This window comes from Arabidopsis thaliana, assembly GCF_000001735.4.
Source record: "Arabidopsis thaliana chromosome 1 sequence".
NCBI classification, from domain to species: Eukaryota; Viridiplantae; Streptophyta; class Magnoliopsida; order Brassicales; family Brassicaceae; genus Arabidopsis; species Arabidopsis thaliana.
Genome location: NC_003070.9, coordinates 540,887 through 556,597, shown reverse-complemented (window position 1 = coordinate 556,597; position 15,711 = coordinate 540,887). Strand labels below are relative to the sequence as shown.

The following is a 15,711-nucleotide window of genomic DNA, read 5'->3' as shown; positions in this document are numbered from 1 at the left end:
ACAATACATAACTCTCTTTTTTTTTCATACAAATACAATACATACTTAAACATTGTGAATGACTATAATAAATTTTTGTATCTCTTAGAAAATTTGAAAATAATTAATTGTTTAAATACATATAACGTATACTATATTTAGAATGTTATACTAAACAAAAGATAGGTGACAAAAAAAAATACAGCGAATGCGTTGACCTGTGTGATCTCGTAACCATACAAAACTTTTTTTTGTATATATCCGTTGTTCCAGCTTTCACAATTTCTTAAGTAAAATCAGTCTTTGTGTTTCTAAATACGTTGTTCAACTAACCACTAAGATAATTCGAAATCCAAGTATTTTAAAAGTAATAAACAGTCAAAATTCAAAGTGACAACTATAGTATTTATCTGAACAGCCAAATCAAACCACAGCACAAAGAAAAGTCAAAAACATTTGGTCAAAGCTTCAATGTTGGGAAATTGTTATTACAGCTTACATTATTATTAGTAAAATAATGATTATATATTACCGAAGAGAATTAAAACAAATTAAGGAACAAAGGAACAGAATAAAGGGTAACCTTGTAAATTCTACCTTTTAAAGTTGAACTCTTTCTCTTCTCATTCATTTGTTCTTTCTTCAGAGAAAAACAAAAAACAGAGCATTTTTTTTGGTCAAGAGCAAGAAAAAACAGAGCATACTTTTGCAAAAAGCAGAGCTTGGAGCGCTTTCTTGTCATCTAAAATTCAAAGGCAGAGACGATGGGAGATGTAGTTTTGTTCATAGATGAAACATATTTGAAATCGAGTTTTAATCGCTGTAGAATCTGTCACGAAGAAGAAGCTGAGAGCTACTTTGAAGCTCCTTGTTCTTGTTCAGGAACCATCAAGGTAAATATCGAATTCTAGATTTATTTTTTTGTTTGATTCTTTTGAAAACCGATATTGATTGTTTTGGTTTCGTTGGATTTAGTTCGCTCACAGAGATTGCATACAACGATGGTGTGATGAGAAAGGAAACACAATTTGTGAAATTTGTCTCCAGGTTTGATTTCTAGTTTATCAATAATTTCTCTAACATTTACTTTCTCTTTTTTTAAGGGGTTTTGCTTTTTTGATGTTAGATTATAATTTGTTTTCATCTTCTCCTAAATTTTGAATTGGTTTTGAATTTACGTAATTGGTTTTTTTTTTGTTTCTTCTAAGTTTAATCTGTTTTCTTGAATAACAAACGATACGTGTTACAAAAACTTTCTCCTTCGTGTCCCATATTTTTTTTGGCATAACTAGAAAAGGAAAAATATTCGATTCTCGTAAAAGATCGTAATCAATGAGCCAATGCCACGCTGTTCATGATATCATATTCTCGAGTTTTATTTGTTTATTTGTGTAATCTATACATTAAATGGATTACAAAAAGAGTTAGGAACAAAAATGGTAACTGGATTCATCCATCGCTTTATGGGACCCATAACAGACTGACAAAAAAAAGAGTTAGGAGCAAATGCATTAGAAAAATGTATCTTCAATTGAAAAATGTCTCCAATATAATGAAGTTTTTCACCAGCTTATTTCAGTTTCGGTTCGGTTATGGTTGGTTTTCTTTATTGGGGTCGATTTTTGTATTGGTTTACTTGACATATTAATTCAGTAAACATCGGTTTAACCAGCTTGTATACTTTCTATAAATGTATTTAGAATTAACACTATAATGGTGACAAAAAAAAGTGTAATAAATTTTGTAATATTGCAGGAGTATAAACCTGGATACACCACAACTTCAAAACCATCTCGATTTATTGAAACAGCAGTCACAATCAGGTAATGAATTTTCTTTAAAAACAAAAATTTCAGGTTTAGTTTAAACTTTGAAGATTTAGAATGAAAAATAGATTTTGAAAACATAGTCCAGCTTATTGAATGATTCCTCTTCCTTTTTCCCCAGTTTTTATAATAAACAATAATCCAAAACTAATGAAAATAATAATTTAATTTATGAACAGAGATAATTTACACATAATGAGAAGAGAAAATGGAAGAAGAAGAAGAAATAGAAGATTAGTGAATAGAGAAGAATCAGATTTTCAAGAATGCAACTCTGGTGTTGATAGAGGCGCCTCTTGTTGTAGATACTTGGCTCTCATTGTAAGTTCTAAATCCATCCCCCTTTTATTTAAAATGTTTTACGTAATATATTTATTATATTCGTTTGAGATTAGAAAACATAATGGATGATATATATAGACATTATAAAAATTAGTTAAAATTAAATGGTGGGTGAGGAAACGAGAAACCTTGGTTTAGCAAGGTCCAAATCAGAAATGGTGGCAACCACTTCTATAGAATCGACATTTAAGGTTCGCATGATTGGTAACCATAAATAATAAATATGTCCACTTGATTATCAATCGTTTAGAATTTTTTAAACAAAAGTTAGTGAAACAATTAAATGCTAACAAAAACGGGTATATACTTGTTAACACGAACTTTAATATGTTAGTTTCGAAAACAAAAAATTAATTTTAATAGTTTTGCGTTAGAAATGGTTCAAGTTTGGTGGTGCTATGAAATATATATAGAGACAAATATAATGACATTAGATTAGAATGATTGTTAGGATTCTTTTCACATACATGCATTTGTGGTAAGTGGTTCGGTGAGGTTGTTTGGTCGACCAAGAAAACCTAAAGAAAGTAAAAGGTTTCCTCTTTTGGAACCAAAAGAATGTCTGTTTACTAAATTAAAAAATTGTTCATAGTGGTAAGTGGTAACATAGCCCATAACGTCTTTTCCAAGCTTTAACCCATATTCAAGCCATACCCAAATTCAACCAAACCAATTTTATTTGAGCTAAATATCATATCATAACATATCCATATATGGGTACATCTTTTACGGCGTGACTCTAATTAAATTGATATAATTTTTTCTTTTTGCAGTTTTCGGTTATTTTGTTGATAAAGCATGCATTTGATGCGGTTTATGGAACTGAAGAGTATCCCTATACAATATTCACGGTAAATTGCTCTTCTTTTTCAAACTATGATTCTAGAGATACCAAGTTGATTTACTATTTAGTTTTGTGTGTCTTCAAAACTAAAAATGGATAAGTGAACATAATGGCAGGTCTTAACATTGAAGGCTATAGGCATACTATTACCAATGCTCGTTATCATTCGAACCATCACAGCTATTCAAAGGAGTCTCCGATATCAAATTCTCGTAAGCTCTCAATATATGAATTGCTGATTTTGTCCCTTTTTTCTCATTCCAAAATTTACTTATATGATTTTAAGTTAGATCTCTATATATTGTCTCTATGTTGACTTTTAATGTTGGTCATTTGTTTCAATAGGAATCAGAAGAAGATACATTGAGCTCTGAAGAAGAAGATCATGGTTTGGAGGAGGAAGAGCAACAACAACATATAGCTTGAATTTTTACTTCCTTTTTGTTCAAACCTCTATTCAGAAATATACCCCACAAAAATAGGAATATGAAACCATTAGCAAATGTAAATTATGTTAAGTATTATACATAGATTTTAATTAAATCTCCAAACATAAATTACAGAATAAAAGACTTCAGCATTATCTTCTAGATGAAGTGTTTCTGTGTTCATGGAAACTTATGGTAAAACGGTAAACCAAAGGGAAAATGAAAGATCTTACATGAAGAGATAACGATTCGGCCCAGTGGGAATGAATAAATTGGAATAGCCCAAGTGTATTTTTTTGGGTTCACAAAGCCCAATTTGATTTGATTTCCGTTGCGTCGAGTTAATCAAAATAAAGATAGCGTGAGGACAGGTGGATAGATGGACGGTCAAGATCTACTGACGATTTAAGGTCATAAATGACGAAAAAACCCTTGTATGAAGGAAATGATGAAAAAAACTTAAAGTGTGTGGCTGCTGGGATTCGAGCCCAGGTCTCCACGGCCACAACGTGGAATTCTTACCACTAAACTACAGCCACTTTGTTGATGTTTTTCCATGTATTAATTAATAAACGTTAATAATCATGTTGATCTAAGTTGGATATAGATTGTCACTGAGTGAAAAATTCAGTTGAGAACAGACTAGAAAATTCAGCTCGAACCTTTTATAAGCCAGAGTCCTCTTCTGCAGAATATCTCAACTATGGAATTGGAGCGAGTGAGGTGAATCTCATAGCCAATATTTTAAACCATTCCCTGAGATAAAATCAGTAAAATTTGAATATATATATGTAAAAATGTGCAGGTGGAGGTTGACCTTGTGACAGGAAAAACAGAATTTATAAGATCAGATATTATCTATGACTGTGGTAAAAGCCTTAATCCTGCTATTGATTTAGGACAGGTAATTAGCTTGGTTTTGGTCCGGATTCTGGATGTGCACTTAATGTTCTATCACAGGTTGGTTAATTGGCGTTTCTGTTTGTTTACTTTAAGAAGATTGAAGCTGCTGCCGGTGGTGAAGCAGCTTTGTGGCCTTGAAAGCGTAGAGAAGTACTTAGAATGGAAAACATATCCTTAAAATAACAGAGTCACTCAGAGATGATATATGGAAGAATCAAAATAATATCTGTTGTTTTTTCTTATGATATACCACAAACAAAGAAAAATCCTAAATCAAGGAAACTGAAACTGCATATAGTCTTAACCGGAATCGAAGCAACTTTAAAGTTTGCGTTTTAATCTTGGCCTTTTTTTAAATCATCTGCAGTAATCAATTGTTTGAATCTCTAATTAACTACAACAAACGCAAGTCACCTCAATTCACATCAAGGGCAGTAAAAAATAAATATATGATATGATTGTTGTAACGGTCACTTTTTATTATCGATATAAACAATTTCCTTTTTCTATATTGGTATGAGTAATTTCCTTTTCTTGGAACAATTTAACCCAACCTATCTTTTTTTTTCCGTTGGCAACCTTTCTCTCTATATATAACAAAAGTCCTCTTTCTTCGAAAACAAAAATCCACCTTCTTCTTCTTCTTCTTCTTCTTCTTTCTTTTTAGTCTCTGTTTCTTCTTGATCAAGTTCTATTCCTCTCTTACAAAGAGAACTCACCGATCACGAGAACGTCAAAAGCTCGATGACCATCCGCGCCAATGTCATCGGATCCGTTTGATCACACGATTAAAGATTTCACCACCGTTCTTATTTTCCGTCTCTGTTTTTTTGCGTTTCACGATCTTTACCAAATCATGGACCGACAGTCGGAGGTGGTGACGCAAACCATGGATGATGCATCATATGCGTCGTTATGACGAGATTCAGGTTTGTTGCTTCTATTTTGATCTCTTGGAACCTTGGATTTATAATTTTAGCGCAACTTGCTGCTGCAAAAAGAAAGTCTCTTTAGGTTATAGGTCAATCAATAATAAACGCAATTTCATGAGAGGAACTAGGGTTTGCTCTTGAAGTCAGTTTTACGAAATTGACCTAATTTGCGGTTTTCTTGTCTGTTATCACTTTGTTTGTTAAATTATTTTAATTAACCTTTAGCTTTCTTCTTATTATTATTGTAGGTTCATATTCTTGATTCGCCAAATCAGTGGGTGCAGCCGCAAGATTGTTTGGATTCGTGATATACACCATATTTTGCTATTGCTTGGTAACGACTTTCTATACTCTCTTTCTTATTCTTTTTTACAAAAAATAAATATTGATTTTAGTTGTAAAATGTTTTTTATTTATTTGATGATCGGATTGTTTCAAAATCTTTTATTTTATTTTTTAAAAAGTTTTATAAATGCTAAATTAATATGACGTTATGAAATCTAATTGGATTTTGGATCCCGTCATTTAACCGTGGTCATTAGCGATTCCACAAATCCAACATGTTTTTCACATCTTCATGTATATTTTAGCATTTTTTTTTTTTATAAAGATTTTCAACTCAGTTTTTTAAAGTTTTTACATAAATACTAAATTAATATGACGTTGTGAAATCTAACCGAATTTTGGATCCCGCCATTTAACCGTGGTCATTAGCGATTCCACAAATCCAACATGTTTTTCACATCTTCATACATTTAGCATTTATTTTTTATTTTATTTTCTTAAAAGATTTTCAACTCATTTTTTTAAAAAAGCTTTTTTATAAATATTAAATTAATATGACATTGTGAAATCTAACCAGATTTTGGATCCCGCCATTTAACCGTGGTCATTAGCGATTCCACAAATCCAACATGTTTTTCACATCTTCATGTATATTTAGCATTTATTTTTTATTTTATTTTTTTAAAAGATTTTAACTCATTTTTTTAAAAAAGTTTTTTTATAAATACTAAATTAATATGGCGTTGTGAAATCTAACCAGATTTTGGATCCCGCCATTTAACCGTGGTCATTAGCGATTCCACAAATCCAACATGTTTTTCACATCTTCATACATTTAGCATTTATTTTTTATTTTATTTTCTTAAAAGATTTTCAACTCATTTTTAAAAAAAGTTTTTTTATAAATATTAAATTAATATGACATTGTGAAATCTAACCAGATTTTGGATCCCGCCATTTAACCGTGGTCATTAGCGATTCTACAAATCCAACATGTTTTCACATCTTCATGTATATTTAGCATTTATTTTTTATTTTATTTTTTTAAAAGATTTTAACTCATTTTTTTAAAAAAGTTTTTTTATAAATACTAAATTAATATGGCGTTGTGAAATCTAACCAGATTTTGGATCCCGCCATTTAACCGTGGTCATTAACGATTCCACAAATCCAACATGTTTTTCACATCTTCATGTATATTTAGCATTTATTTTATTTTTTATTTTCTTAAAAGATTTTCAACTCATTTTTTTTAAAAGGTTTTTTTTATAAATACTAAATTAATATGACGTAATATGACATTGTGAAATCTAACCGGATTTTGGATCCCGCCATTTAACCGTGGTCATTAACGATTCCACAAATCCAACATGTTTTTCACATCTTCATGTATATTTAGCATTTATATTTAGCAATAGTCGTTCGCGATTCCAAACATTTAAGTTTATAATTTAGATTTTTTGAAAATAGTTACTTTCGGATTTTAAAGAGCTTTTTTCTTTTTTTTTGTTTTTATTTGTTTAGATACTAAATGTTAGATGCATCAAATACATATTTACATTAAAGTAAAACCTTTCGTAAGCTACAGCCACTTTGTTGATGATTCTTCCATGTATTACTCAATAGACTACAAAATTAAATCTCGAAAAACGTTTTAAAACCAAACGAGCTAATACCTAAAATTCTAACTATACTTCATTCATAACCAATATTTTTTTTTAATGATAAAACCCATTATTTTGACATTTTTGTACATTACGTACCACAGACTTGTGTTATGTGATTTTTCGCTAAATGAAGACTAAATAAATGTAAAGTTGTGCAAAGCTTTTTTTTTCCAAAGGTCTATGCAAACTAACAACATAAACATTGTTTTTAAATTGAAATACAAAAAGAAAACTTTGAAAGTTAAGACACATATGATACAAACAAAACACCCTAAAACAAATAAAACAGAAACTTAAGTTTTGGTTTAGTAACACAAAATAGCATTACATTATTAATTGATATACCATAACATAAAAAAAGGACTGCTTGAATTGCTGCTTCTCCTCAGATCAAAAACTAACGAGCTGGACGGGCTTCCTTAGACCTTTTAGAAGCACCAGTCTTTCTAGGTTCTCGACCACGCGACCAATCCGCATGTTCTGGTCCATAGCAGTAGTCGAAGAAAAGCTCCTCACCTTCTTCGATTGCTCTCTCCGCAAATAGACCAATCCTCTGATCTCCTCTCACAATCATCAACTGCACACGAAACCATAAATTTTCGTAACCTAAATTTTCTCGACAAGAAAAAATCATTTAAAATGAGTTTGAGTTTCTTGGAATATCTTCAATATGAAAACCAATCAACGACGAGTAAAGTTGATACACGATTTAACTAAAGAAACTAACATAAGTATTTTTGTTTGTATAATGTTAGTATTTGTTCAAGATAAAGTATAACGGCTTAGTACCTTGGCGTAGCAGTTAGGTCTTGCTGAGTGATTGAGAAATTTGAACTCGTTTCCTTTACGGCGAGCATCGATTTCGAGCTGTAAAATAAATGTTACTTTGATTCGAATAGATGTGTAACCCGCGAATGATTAAAACGTTACTTCAAAATTATTCTGAAGTTACCTGATCATTCAAGGTAAAGAGGTAGGAAGAACCAATCCGATCTTCTATTCTCCCACGCTCATTAGCTTCATCATGAGTGATCAGTTCTCCAGTATATTCTCCGAGATACTCATTCTTTTTAAGAGAGTCCTGACGGGTCAAACCATATCACACAATATATTTAATGGTCTAAAGTATAAAACATTATTAAAAAAAAAAAAGTGTTATGAATGCACCAATAACTATTAAACTTATTCTTATATTTACATGATTGCTTACCCATGTAAATGCACCCCATCCATGAACATCAGACTTTCCAATGAGAATCTAGTAAAATACGGGAAATGATAGTTAAATGTCTTTCGTATAATTAGTTTTAAATTTTCGGTACGGATTTGACGTTGATTACCTTTTTATTGGTTTGAAGGAGGAATTGCATGTTCTTGCATTGGATTTGCACTGGTGTCTCACCAAGAGTGCCATCTCCACAGCTATATATAAAGTTTTTTTTATAAGACTTTTGGTTTGAATTACTTTGATTATAGAATTTGTATAAAGAGATATTGAAGTGAAAGTGTTACCTAAGAGGACAACTCCGACAAAGATCTGGATCGCATTCACGATTAGCAGCAAAACAAGGACATTGTCGATTTGTGCATTGGCCAATTGCACAATTACATCCTCCAAAGCGATTGTTGCAATCCTTTGAGCACCTGAACAAAAAATACAAACTCATGTTCAAATTAAATCTCATGGATCTTCCGGCTTAGGAAAAATTGAATGACATACCCGCAATATTTCTCGCAGCAATTTTCGTGAGTTAAACAAGGGCATTGCTGTCCACATTTTGACTTGCAAGTGCATGGTGTGTAGTGCTTATAAAACTTAGCTTCTCCACTAGTTGTTTTCTTTAAAGCAGGCGGATAACGAGCATATTTTCGGAGTCTCGATTTTTTGCGGACCGACCTACTACTTTTTCGAGATACTTTTTTGGTAACCTGTGATAAAACCATCAACACATATAGGAAACTTCATGTGTTTTTAACATACATGTCATGAGAATAATTACGACATAGGTTAGTGTACCTGATTGTGTCTTTGTGTAGTTTTGTTAAGGTCTAATGACATAGTACATTGATCTTGTTCGCGCATGTAATTGTAAATCTCTAGGCACGTCTTAAGCCCCCGAAGTATGTTTAATGCAACATCACAACTGCGAACCAGCATAATCAAGGAATACAGTGTAAGTATATATATTAATGCATTAAATCTATTTTTATTTTTTTACCTGTTTCTCCCAAATATCTCAATTCCTTTCAAGTAAAGATCCTTCTCTACAGGCGTCCACATAGTGTTGTTTGGATCTGAGACCACAATCTTGTTTGATATAGAGTTATCATTATCCATCACATGATCAGCTTCTGTCACACTCCTCACCTATTTAATATTAAACCAGTAACTAATAAACGTAATTAAGGAATAGACAAAAAAATTGAGAGAGAGAGGGAGAGAGATAGAGACCTTGAGGTAACAATGCTCACTGCATGGTTGTCTATCTTCATCCTCAAACAAACTAGATTTGTCTTCGCTCTGACAAGCCAAAGCAATCTAATTAAGTTAATCACTTAACCTTATATATAAGGGTTGTGAAACTAACAAAATAATTTAAATGAATTTAATGCTTACGGATCTAGACTCGGGCTCATACTTCTCATGCATATGACAATCGAATATCTGTAAAACAAATGATAAAATAAAATAAAAACATGTATGATCATCTCCCTTTTTTGTGGCTAAATTAAAAAAGAAAGATTCAAAGTTACCATGCAACGACGGCAATGACGTCTATCAGCAAAATCCTGGAAAGCAGTAGTTATTGTCTTGGATGTCAAATCAGAAGCCTCACCAGCAGTTCCATCATTCTTAAGCTTGAGTTCATTGTATCTTTCCTACATTAGATTTGAAAATTTAAAACATTTCTCACGACGAAAAACAACAAAAATTAAATAAGCAGGAAAGTTATTGATCGACGTATGAAGTTTTTATTCGAATATTGTTACCAATATGTCCGAAACATCCACTTCGAGGTACTTGGCGAGAGCACGCCGCACGACCAGATCATCCAAACCATAGTCCTGCCCAACCGTCCTGAAAATTTCTTGAGCAGTTTATTAAATATGGACTACAAATTAATAATCAAGAACATATGTAATGCAAAAACTAACCATATAAATCGGTCTACATCTTCAGAAAATTCGCATTTTTCTTTCTTGATTTCTTCCTCATCTTCTTCTTCATCTTCCTCATCTTCTTCACTGCTCAATTCTAGTGCCTCACCATTCAAATAATAGATTTGTCTCTTACCAATCACAGAATCACTTTCAGCCATCAGCTGGCTACTGCAATGTTAAAGAAATGTATATATGCACTATGAGTGATTACTATATAGTATATGATTAATATTTTGAAACTAGTACGAAACAAAAAACACACATGCCTTTTGGTGAAGACCCATGTAATGGATCGTGGTAGCTTCTCAACAATTGGAAGCTTGACACTTGGTAATAATGGTACATCTTCATCAAGAAATAATGGTACATCTTCTTCAAGAGCATAATCTTGATCCTCATCAAGAACATAACCTTGATCTTCGTAAGAATTATAATCAGATGAGGCACTGAAATGACGAAGTGGGTTTTGCATTCTCGACAAAAGTGATTTGTTGTCTCCTCCATTATCATCCTCTGCAGCGGGCTGGTTTAAGTCAAACGATTGATGGTGTGAAGCATGAGTAGCCACACTTGGAATGTATCTCAGCTCGAATTTTCTCTGTTAATCAAGTAATATATAGGTAAATGATTTTTTAAATTTCAGAAACTGGACTCTATATATAGTGAAACTAGAATACTTGAATACAAAAGTTTTGATTTCGATTTCTTGATATATGCATCAATCTTGGCTTTTTTGGCTGAATGTTAAAAAAAAAACAATTTGGACCTATTTAGTTTCTTTGTACTAAAAAAAACAAATTGTATTACTATTTTGTTTGACAAAAACAAAAAAATCTACTATTATTTTCAATTTTATTTTATAACCTAAGTTCCAGCTTTATATTATAAATATATTAATTATTTTTTTATTCTAAGTTTTGGATACCCGACAGATCTGGATGTCGTTATCGATTCGCTGGCATTTTCTAAATTCTGTTTTTAATTTAAAAGTTTGGAAATTTCTCTTTTTAGTTTTAAAGATTATGACTAATGTATAACTGTTTATTAGATGTATCTTAACATCTCTTTGGAATCGTATAGTTATGAGATTAAGTCCTCTCCTCTCCTTAATTTTCAGAAAAACATACAGAAGAGAATAAAATATTAAAGCAACCAAATGTCTCTTACCTTGATATGCAGAAATCTCTCCTTTTCGATTTGCTCTTTTATCTGATTTAGTTCGGGTGGCAAACCCTCACCATCGTCCTCATGGTTTTCCTAGACAAATTCAAAAATAAAAGTTTTATGGATCATGCATGGGACGAATAACATAATAGATCACAAGAAAATTCAACCCTAAATGTTATTGATCTATCATAAACACACAATTAAAATATATGGATTTCATAACCTAGTCAATTCATATATGTTTGGAGTGAAACTAACCTTCTCCATTAACCACTCGCCTCTTCTTTTTTTCTCGTCTTCTCTGATGTTGGTGAAAAGGATAATGCAAAGGGTTTTTTAAATAAGAAGTTGATTTTTTTTTGTAGAAAACCTTATTAAGGAAAATTATAATCTGGAAGAAACGTATTTGGACTTGCTTGCTTTAAAAGGAAAATAATATGGGAAATTTAAGAAAATTTTAATTTTCAAAATATAGTACTATATGTATGTAGATGTTGGGTTTGCTTGACGTTTGACAGCTCAAGTTTAAATTCATATACAATATTATAAAAAAAAAGGCGTTAACTCATATTTATGTGACAACTTGGTTTAGTAAACCAATGAAAAAATGTTGATAGATCAATATATACATTTTGGAGTGTCCGGTAAGACTTATATTAATGTCATTATATATATTAGTATTCATTCCTAGCTAGTTTTCTATTTAAGCTTATATATTATGCATATATGGAAGAAACAAAATGAGTTTAAATCTTCAAAAATATATATATGGCTATATTATTCAATTCGTAAATTTAATTATACGCATTTAAAACTTCTACGTAAATCCGATATTTTTTACTATTTATAACGTTAATTAAATCTCCAAGTTTTTCTTAAAAAGGGTGTGTTATAAAAATATAATTATAAAAAGACTTAAATTAATGTTCAATGGTTATTTTTAGATAAAATATTTTTGCTTTCTGATATTCTACTATTTTTGTGACATATATACGGGTTAAATTCCTAGCAAGAAATAGAAAATAAAAATAAAAAAATCTCAAAAACATTCAAGAGATGAGTATAATATGTCAAATATCTTACACATGATCATCATTACACATATCATCAAAAACACATGATTCACAGCCTTTTCTCGACCTCTTAATGCTCAAAGTCAACGTATTCACAAAATCCAAAAACCCTTTGAAGATCTTCATTAAACCAATTCCAACACAGATGTAATACATACACCAGTTCACAAAATTGAGACCCTCCAAACGAATGGGGAGGTTAAGTCTATCCGCCGTAACCACCACCACAAGACTTTCTACCTCATCTCTTAGCCTCCACCACCACATTATACCAAAGGTCACTGCCACAACGGCTCTCTCGGACCACCTCTCCTCCACGTAGACCCCATATATAGTGTTGTCAACCACAGGCTTAACCACGACTCTAAACCACATCAGCATCACTTCGTGTAGCCCCAAAAAGAACAAAACCCTAACCAACATCCATCTTTCATGTGTCGCAAGAAACAAGTTTTTGTCTGGATTTATAGACATGGTCGTGCTCATGGTTCTTTTGATCCCAAAGGCACAAGCTTGGGCGATGAAGAGAACGATCCAGCAGATGTAGAGATGGGAATGGAGAACAGAGCATTCTGGTTTTCCTGAGAGACTGTGGATTAAAGTGAAGACGATGATGAGAAACAAGATCGTGTATAAGACTCCGACATCTGCCTGGTGAATAACAGAGGAAACGCCGGAGACGGTGACCGGAGTTGAGGAGGTATAGAGAGAGAGACGTGAAAGAAAGAGGAAAGATAGAGGGAGGAGGAGGCTAAGAAAGCTAATGGAGATCATTTGAAATGGTCGAATCAGGGACCAGCTGTTTCTTGTGTTCTTTTGTGTTTCTTCATGTTCCATCTTAATTCGCAAAGATTGAAACACTGAGAAGAAGAAAGAAAATGGGATGATACTGTTTCTTGAATGTGAAGGAACAGAGGATGTAAGAAAGATCTATATAAAAGCATTAAGACTGTAATTGGCAGCCACGTCTATGGTCATCTAGCTACAAAGGTTTGATCTTTTCGTCTTTTCGAATGATTCAATATAATGATTTCTGTTTTGTTACAATCACCACAAAGGTTCCCTTTCTTATTTCTCTATTTTTTGGTCTACACTATACATCAAATTATAAAAACATGTCCAAACTTATGGTAATGAAAAGCCCACCAGTTTTAAAATATAGGTTTACCGATGAACACAGCCGGCAGATGGATAATCGTCGTGTGTTTTTTTTTTCTTTGAAACAAATAATAGATATGAAAAAATTTGATTTTTAAAAATAATGGATCCAACGTTCCCAACATATCTAGTGTTTGACCATTACATGGATAAAGTTCATTGATATCTTTATTTTTTTAAGATTAAATGTGTGTTGTACATAATATTATAAATAGATTAAAAATAAAATAATTTTTTGGAAAAGAGGATAAATTCAAGCTCTCGAGAGTTCGTTATAAATCCTTGTGTTAAAACGTAAATTACTCTTTACTCTAATATTTTAAAATTTTTTACTCTTTATAACGTTAACTAAATGTCCAAAGTTTTCTTAAAAAGTGACTACGTATATATATTATGCACGTGTTATAAACATAACTATAAAAAGACTTAAGATCCACTTAAATTAATGTTCAATGATTATCTTTAGATTATAAAAGATTGCTATTTGATATCCTATTATTTTTATGACCCAAAAAAAAAAAAGGTTTAAATTTATAACAAGAAAGAAGACATTTAAATGAAAAAACTATATATATAAATAAATCAAATGAGTTTGAGTATAAAATGTCAAATTTCTTACACATGATCATCAATATTACACATATCATCAACAAGACACGATTCACAGCATTTTCTCGACCTATTAATGGTCAAAATTAACATATTCACAAAATACAAAAAACCCTTGAAGATCTTCACCAAGCCAATTCCAACACAGATGTAATACATCCACCAGTTCACAAAATCGAGACCCTCCAAACGTATCTGAAGGTTACGTTTAACCTCTGCAACCACCACCAAACTTTCTACCTCATCTCTTAGCCTCCACCACCACATTAGACCAAAAGTCACCGCCACGACAGCTCTCTCCGACCATCTCTCCTCCTCCACGTAAACCCCAAACACAGTGTCGTCAATCACCGGCTTAACCACGACTCTGAACCACATTAGCATCACTTCGTGTAGGCCCAAAAAGAACATAACCCTAACCAAAACCCACCTTTCTTGAGCAGCAAGAGAAAAGCTTTTGTCTGTATCGATAGAAATGGTCGTGCTCATGGTTCCTTCGATTCCGAAGGCGACACAAGCTTGAACGATGAAGAGAACGATCCAGCAAATGTATAGATGGGAATGCAGAACAGAGCACTCTGGTTTCCCGGAGAGAATGTGGATTAAAGTGGAGACGATGATGAGGGACAAGATTGTGTATAAGATTCCGACATCGGCCTGATGAAGAAGGGAGAATACTCCGGAGACGGTGACTGGAGCTGAGGAGGAGGAAACGGAGAGACGTGAAAGGAAGAGGAAAGAGAGAGGGACAAGAAGACTAAGAAGGCTAATGGAGATCATTTGAAATGGTCGAACCAGTGACCAGCTGATTCCTGTCTTCTTCTGTGTTTCTTCATGTTCCATCTTAATTGGCAAAGAAGAGGTAGAGGGAGAAGAAGAAGAAAAAATGGGAAGAGACTGTTGCTTGAATGAGAAGAAACAGAGGAAGTAAGAAAGATGTATATAAAGCTTTAAGAAAGTGTGTTTGGCAACCACGTCTATGGTCGTCTAGCTACAAAGGTTCCTTTCTTATTCCTTTATTTTCTTAATCTACTATACATATATTTAATTAAAATTGTCCAGATTTTTTCTAATGTAAAACCCACTAATTTTCATTTATTTGCTCATCGATGAACACAGCCGGCTGATGGACCATCCTCGTTTTTTTAAAAAACAAAATATTTGATTTTTTTTTTTTGTGGCTTTTAAATAATGGTTACTACATGTTGGTAATAATAAGTTATATTCAAAATAGTATCTATATATACATTTTTGCAGTCATTTTGTGAAATAAATCCTGTAGTTGAGACTTATTTACGATGGCTGCCACTAGATTTTAATGCTTGTTTTTGATAAT

The 15,711-nt window shown here is 32.3% G+C and overlaps 5 protein-coding genes, 1 long non-coding RNA gene and 2 other non-coding genes across 11 annotated transcripts; 4 read left to right on the top strand and 4 right to left on the bottom strand.

Moving 5' to 3' along the window:
- The first annotated feature begins 445 nt into the window (after positions 1-445).
- On the top strand, positions 446-3,579 carry AT1G02610 (RING/FYVE/PHD zinc finger superfamily protein). Of its 3 annotated transcripts, NM_100141.3 has the most exons (7): positions 446-872; positions 955-1,026; positions 1,735-1,802; positions 1,985-2,126; positions 2,921-2,998; positions 3,108-3,203; positions 3,337-3,579. In NM_100141.3, the coding sequence occupies exons 1-7, from the start codon at positions 744-746 to the stop codon at positions 3,415-3,417; spliced, it is 666 nt and encodes a 221-aa protein (NP_171761.2). In that variant the 5' UTR covers positions 446-743; the 3' UTR covers positions 3,418-3,579. The 3 variants fall into 3 exon arrangements, with proteins under 3 accessions (NP_171761.2, NP_001321865.1, NP_001321866.1); NM_001331346.1 differs by having other exon boundaries at positions 3,108-3,579; NM_001331347.1 differs by lacking the exons at positions 446-872; positions 955-1,026 and adding an exon at positions 1,361-1,574 and having other exon boundaries at positions 3,337-3,569.
- A 257-nt stretch (positions 3,580-3,836) lies between these two features.
- On the top strand, positions 3,837-4,460 carry AT1G02590 (Aldehyde oxidase/xanthine dehydrogenase, molybdopterin binding protein; the record flags this gene model as incomplete). The annotated part of the gene is made up of 4 exons (NM_100140.1): positions 3,837-3,911; positions 4,092-4,142; positions 4,225-4,323; positions 4,416-4,460. 4 exons carry the CDS (start codon positions 3,837-3,839, stop codon positions 4,458-4,460), a joined length of 270 nt encoding a protein of 89 aa, NP_171760.1.
- Positions 3,887-3,958, bottom strand: AT1G02600. Its single transcript has one exon. It is a non-coding gene; the product is annotated as a tRNA-His (tRNA).
- A 501-nt stretch (positions 4,461-4,961) lies between the features above and the next one.
- Positions 4,962-5,596, top strand: AT1G08805. The gene is made up of 2 exons (NR_143423.1): positions 4,962-5,251; positions 5,503-5,596. It is a non-coding gene; the product is annotated as an uncharacterized misc_RNA (transcript).
- On the top strand, positions 5,069-5,309 carry AT1G04127. Its single transcript, NR_138654.1, has one exon. It is a non-coding gene; the product is annotated as an other RNA (long non-coding RNA).
- A 1,799-nt stretch (positions 5,597-7,395) lies between the features above and the next one.
- MEA (SET domain-containing protein) lies at positions 7,396-11,865 on the bottom strand. 2 transcript variants are annotated; one of them, NM_100139.4, is made up of 17 exons: positions 11,794-11,865; positions 11,536-11,625; positions 10,635-10,966; positions 10,363-10,536; positions 10,198-10,285; positions 9,961-10,086; positions 9,824-9,871; positions 9,659-9,727; positions 9,426-9,574; positions 9,224-9,350; positions 8,927-9,135; positions 8,719-8,850; positions 8,547-8,628; positions 8,417-8,464; positions 8,159-8,287; positions 7,996-8,073; positions 7,396-7,783 (listed from the first exon to the last, which is right to left on the bottom strand). In NM_100139.4, the coding sequence occupies exons 1-17, from the start codon at positions 11,800-11,802 to the stop codon at positions 7,604-7,606; spliced, it is 2,070 nt and encodes a 689-aa protein (NP_563658.1). In that variant the 5' UTR covers positions 11,803-11,865; the 3' UTR covers positions 7,396-7,603. The 2 variants fall into 2 exon arrangements, with proteins under 2 accessions (NP_563658.1, NP_001322965.1); NM_001331345.1 differs by lacking the exons at positions 7,396-7,783; positions 7,996-8,073; positions 8,159-8,287 and having other exon boundaries at positions 8,344-8,464.
- Positions 11,866-12,540: 675 nt separating this feature from the next.
- On the bottom strand, positions 12,541-13,587 carry AT1G02575 (uncharacterized protein). The gene has a single exon (NM_001197962.2). The coding sequence runs from the start codon at positions 13,443-13,445 to the stop codon at positions 12,615-12,617; it is 831 nt and encodes a 276-aa protein (NP_001184891.1). The 5' UTR covers positions 13,446-13,587; the 3' UTR covers positions 12,541-12,614.
- Positions 13,588-14,352: 765 nt separating this feature from the next.
- AT1G02570 (uncharacterized protein) lies at positions 14,353-15,362 on the bottom strand. The gene has a single exon (NM_100138.3). It carries the CDS (start codon positions 15,216-15,218, stop codon positions 14,382-14,384), a length of 837 nt encoding a protein of 278 aa, NP_171758.2. The 5' UTR covers positions 15,219-15,362; the 3' UTR covers positions 14,353-14,381.
- Between the last annotated feature and the right edge of the window lie 349 nt (positions 15,363-15,711).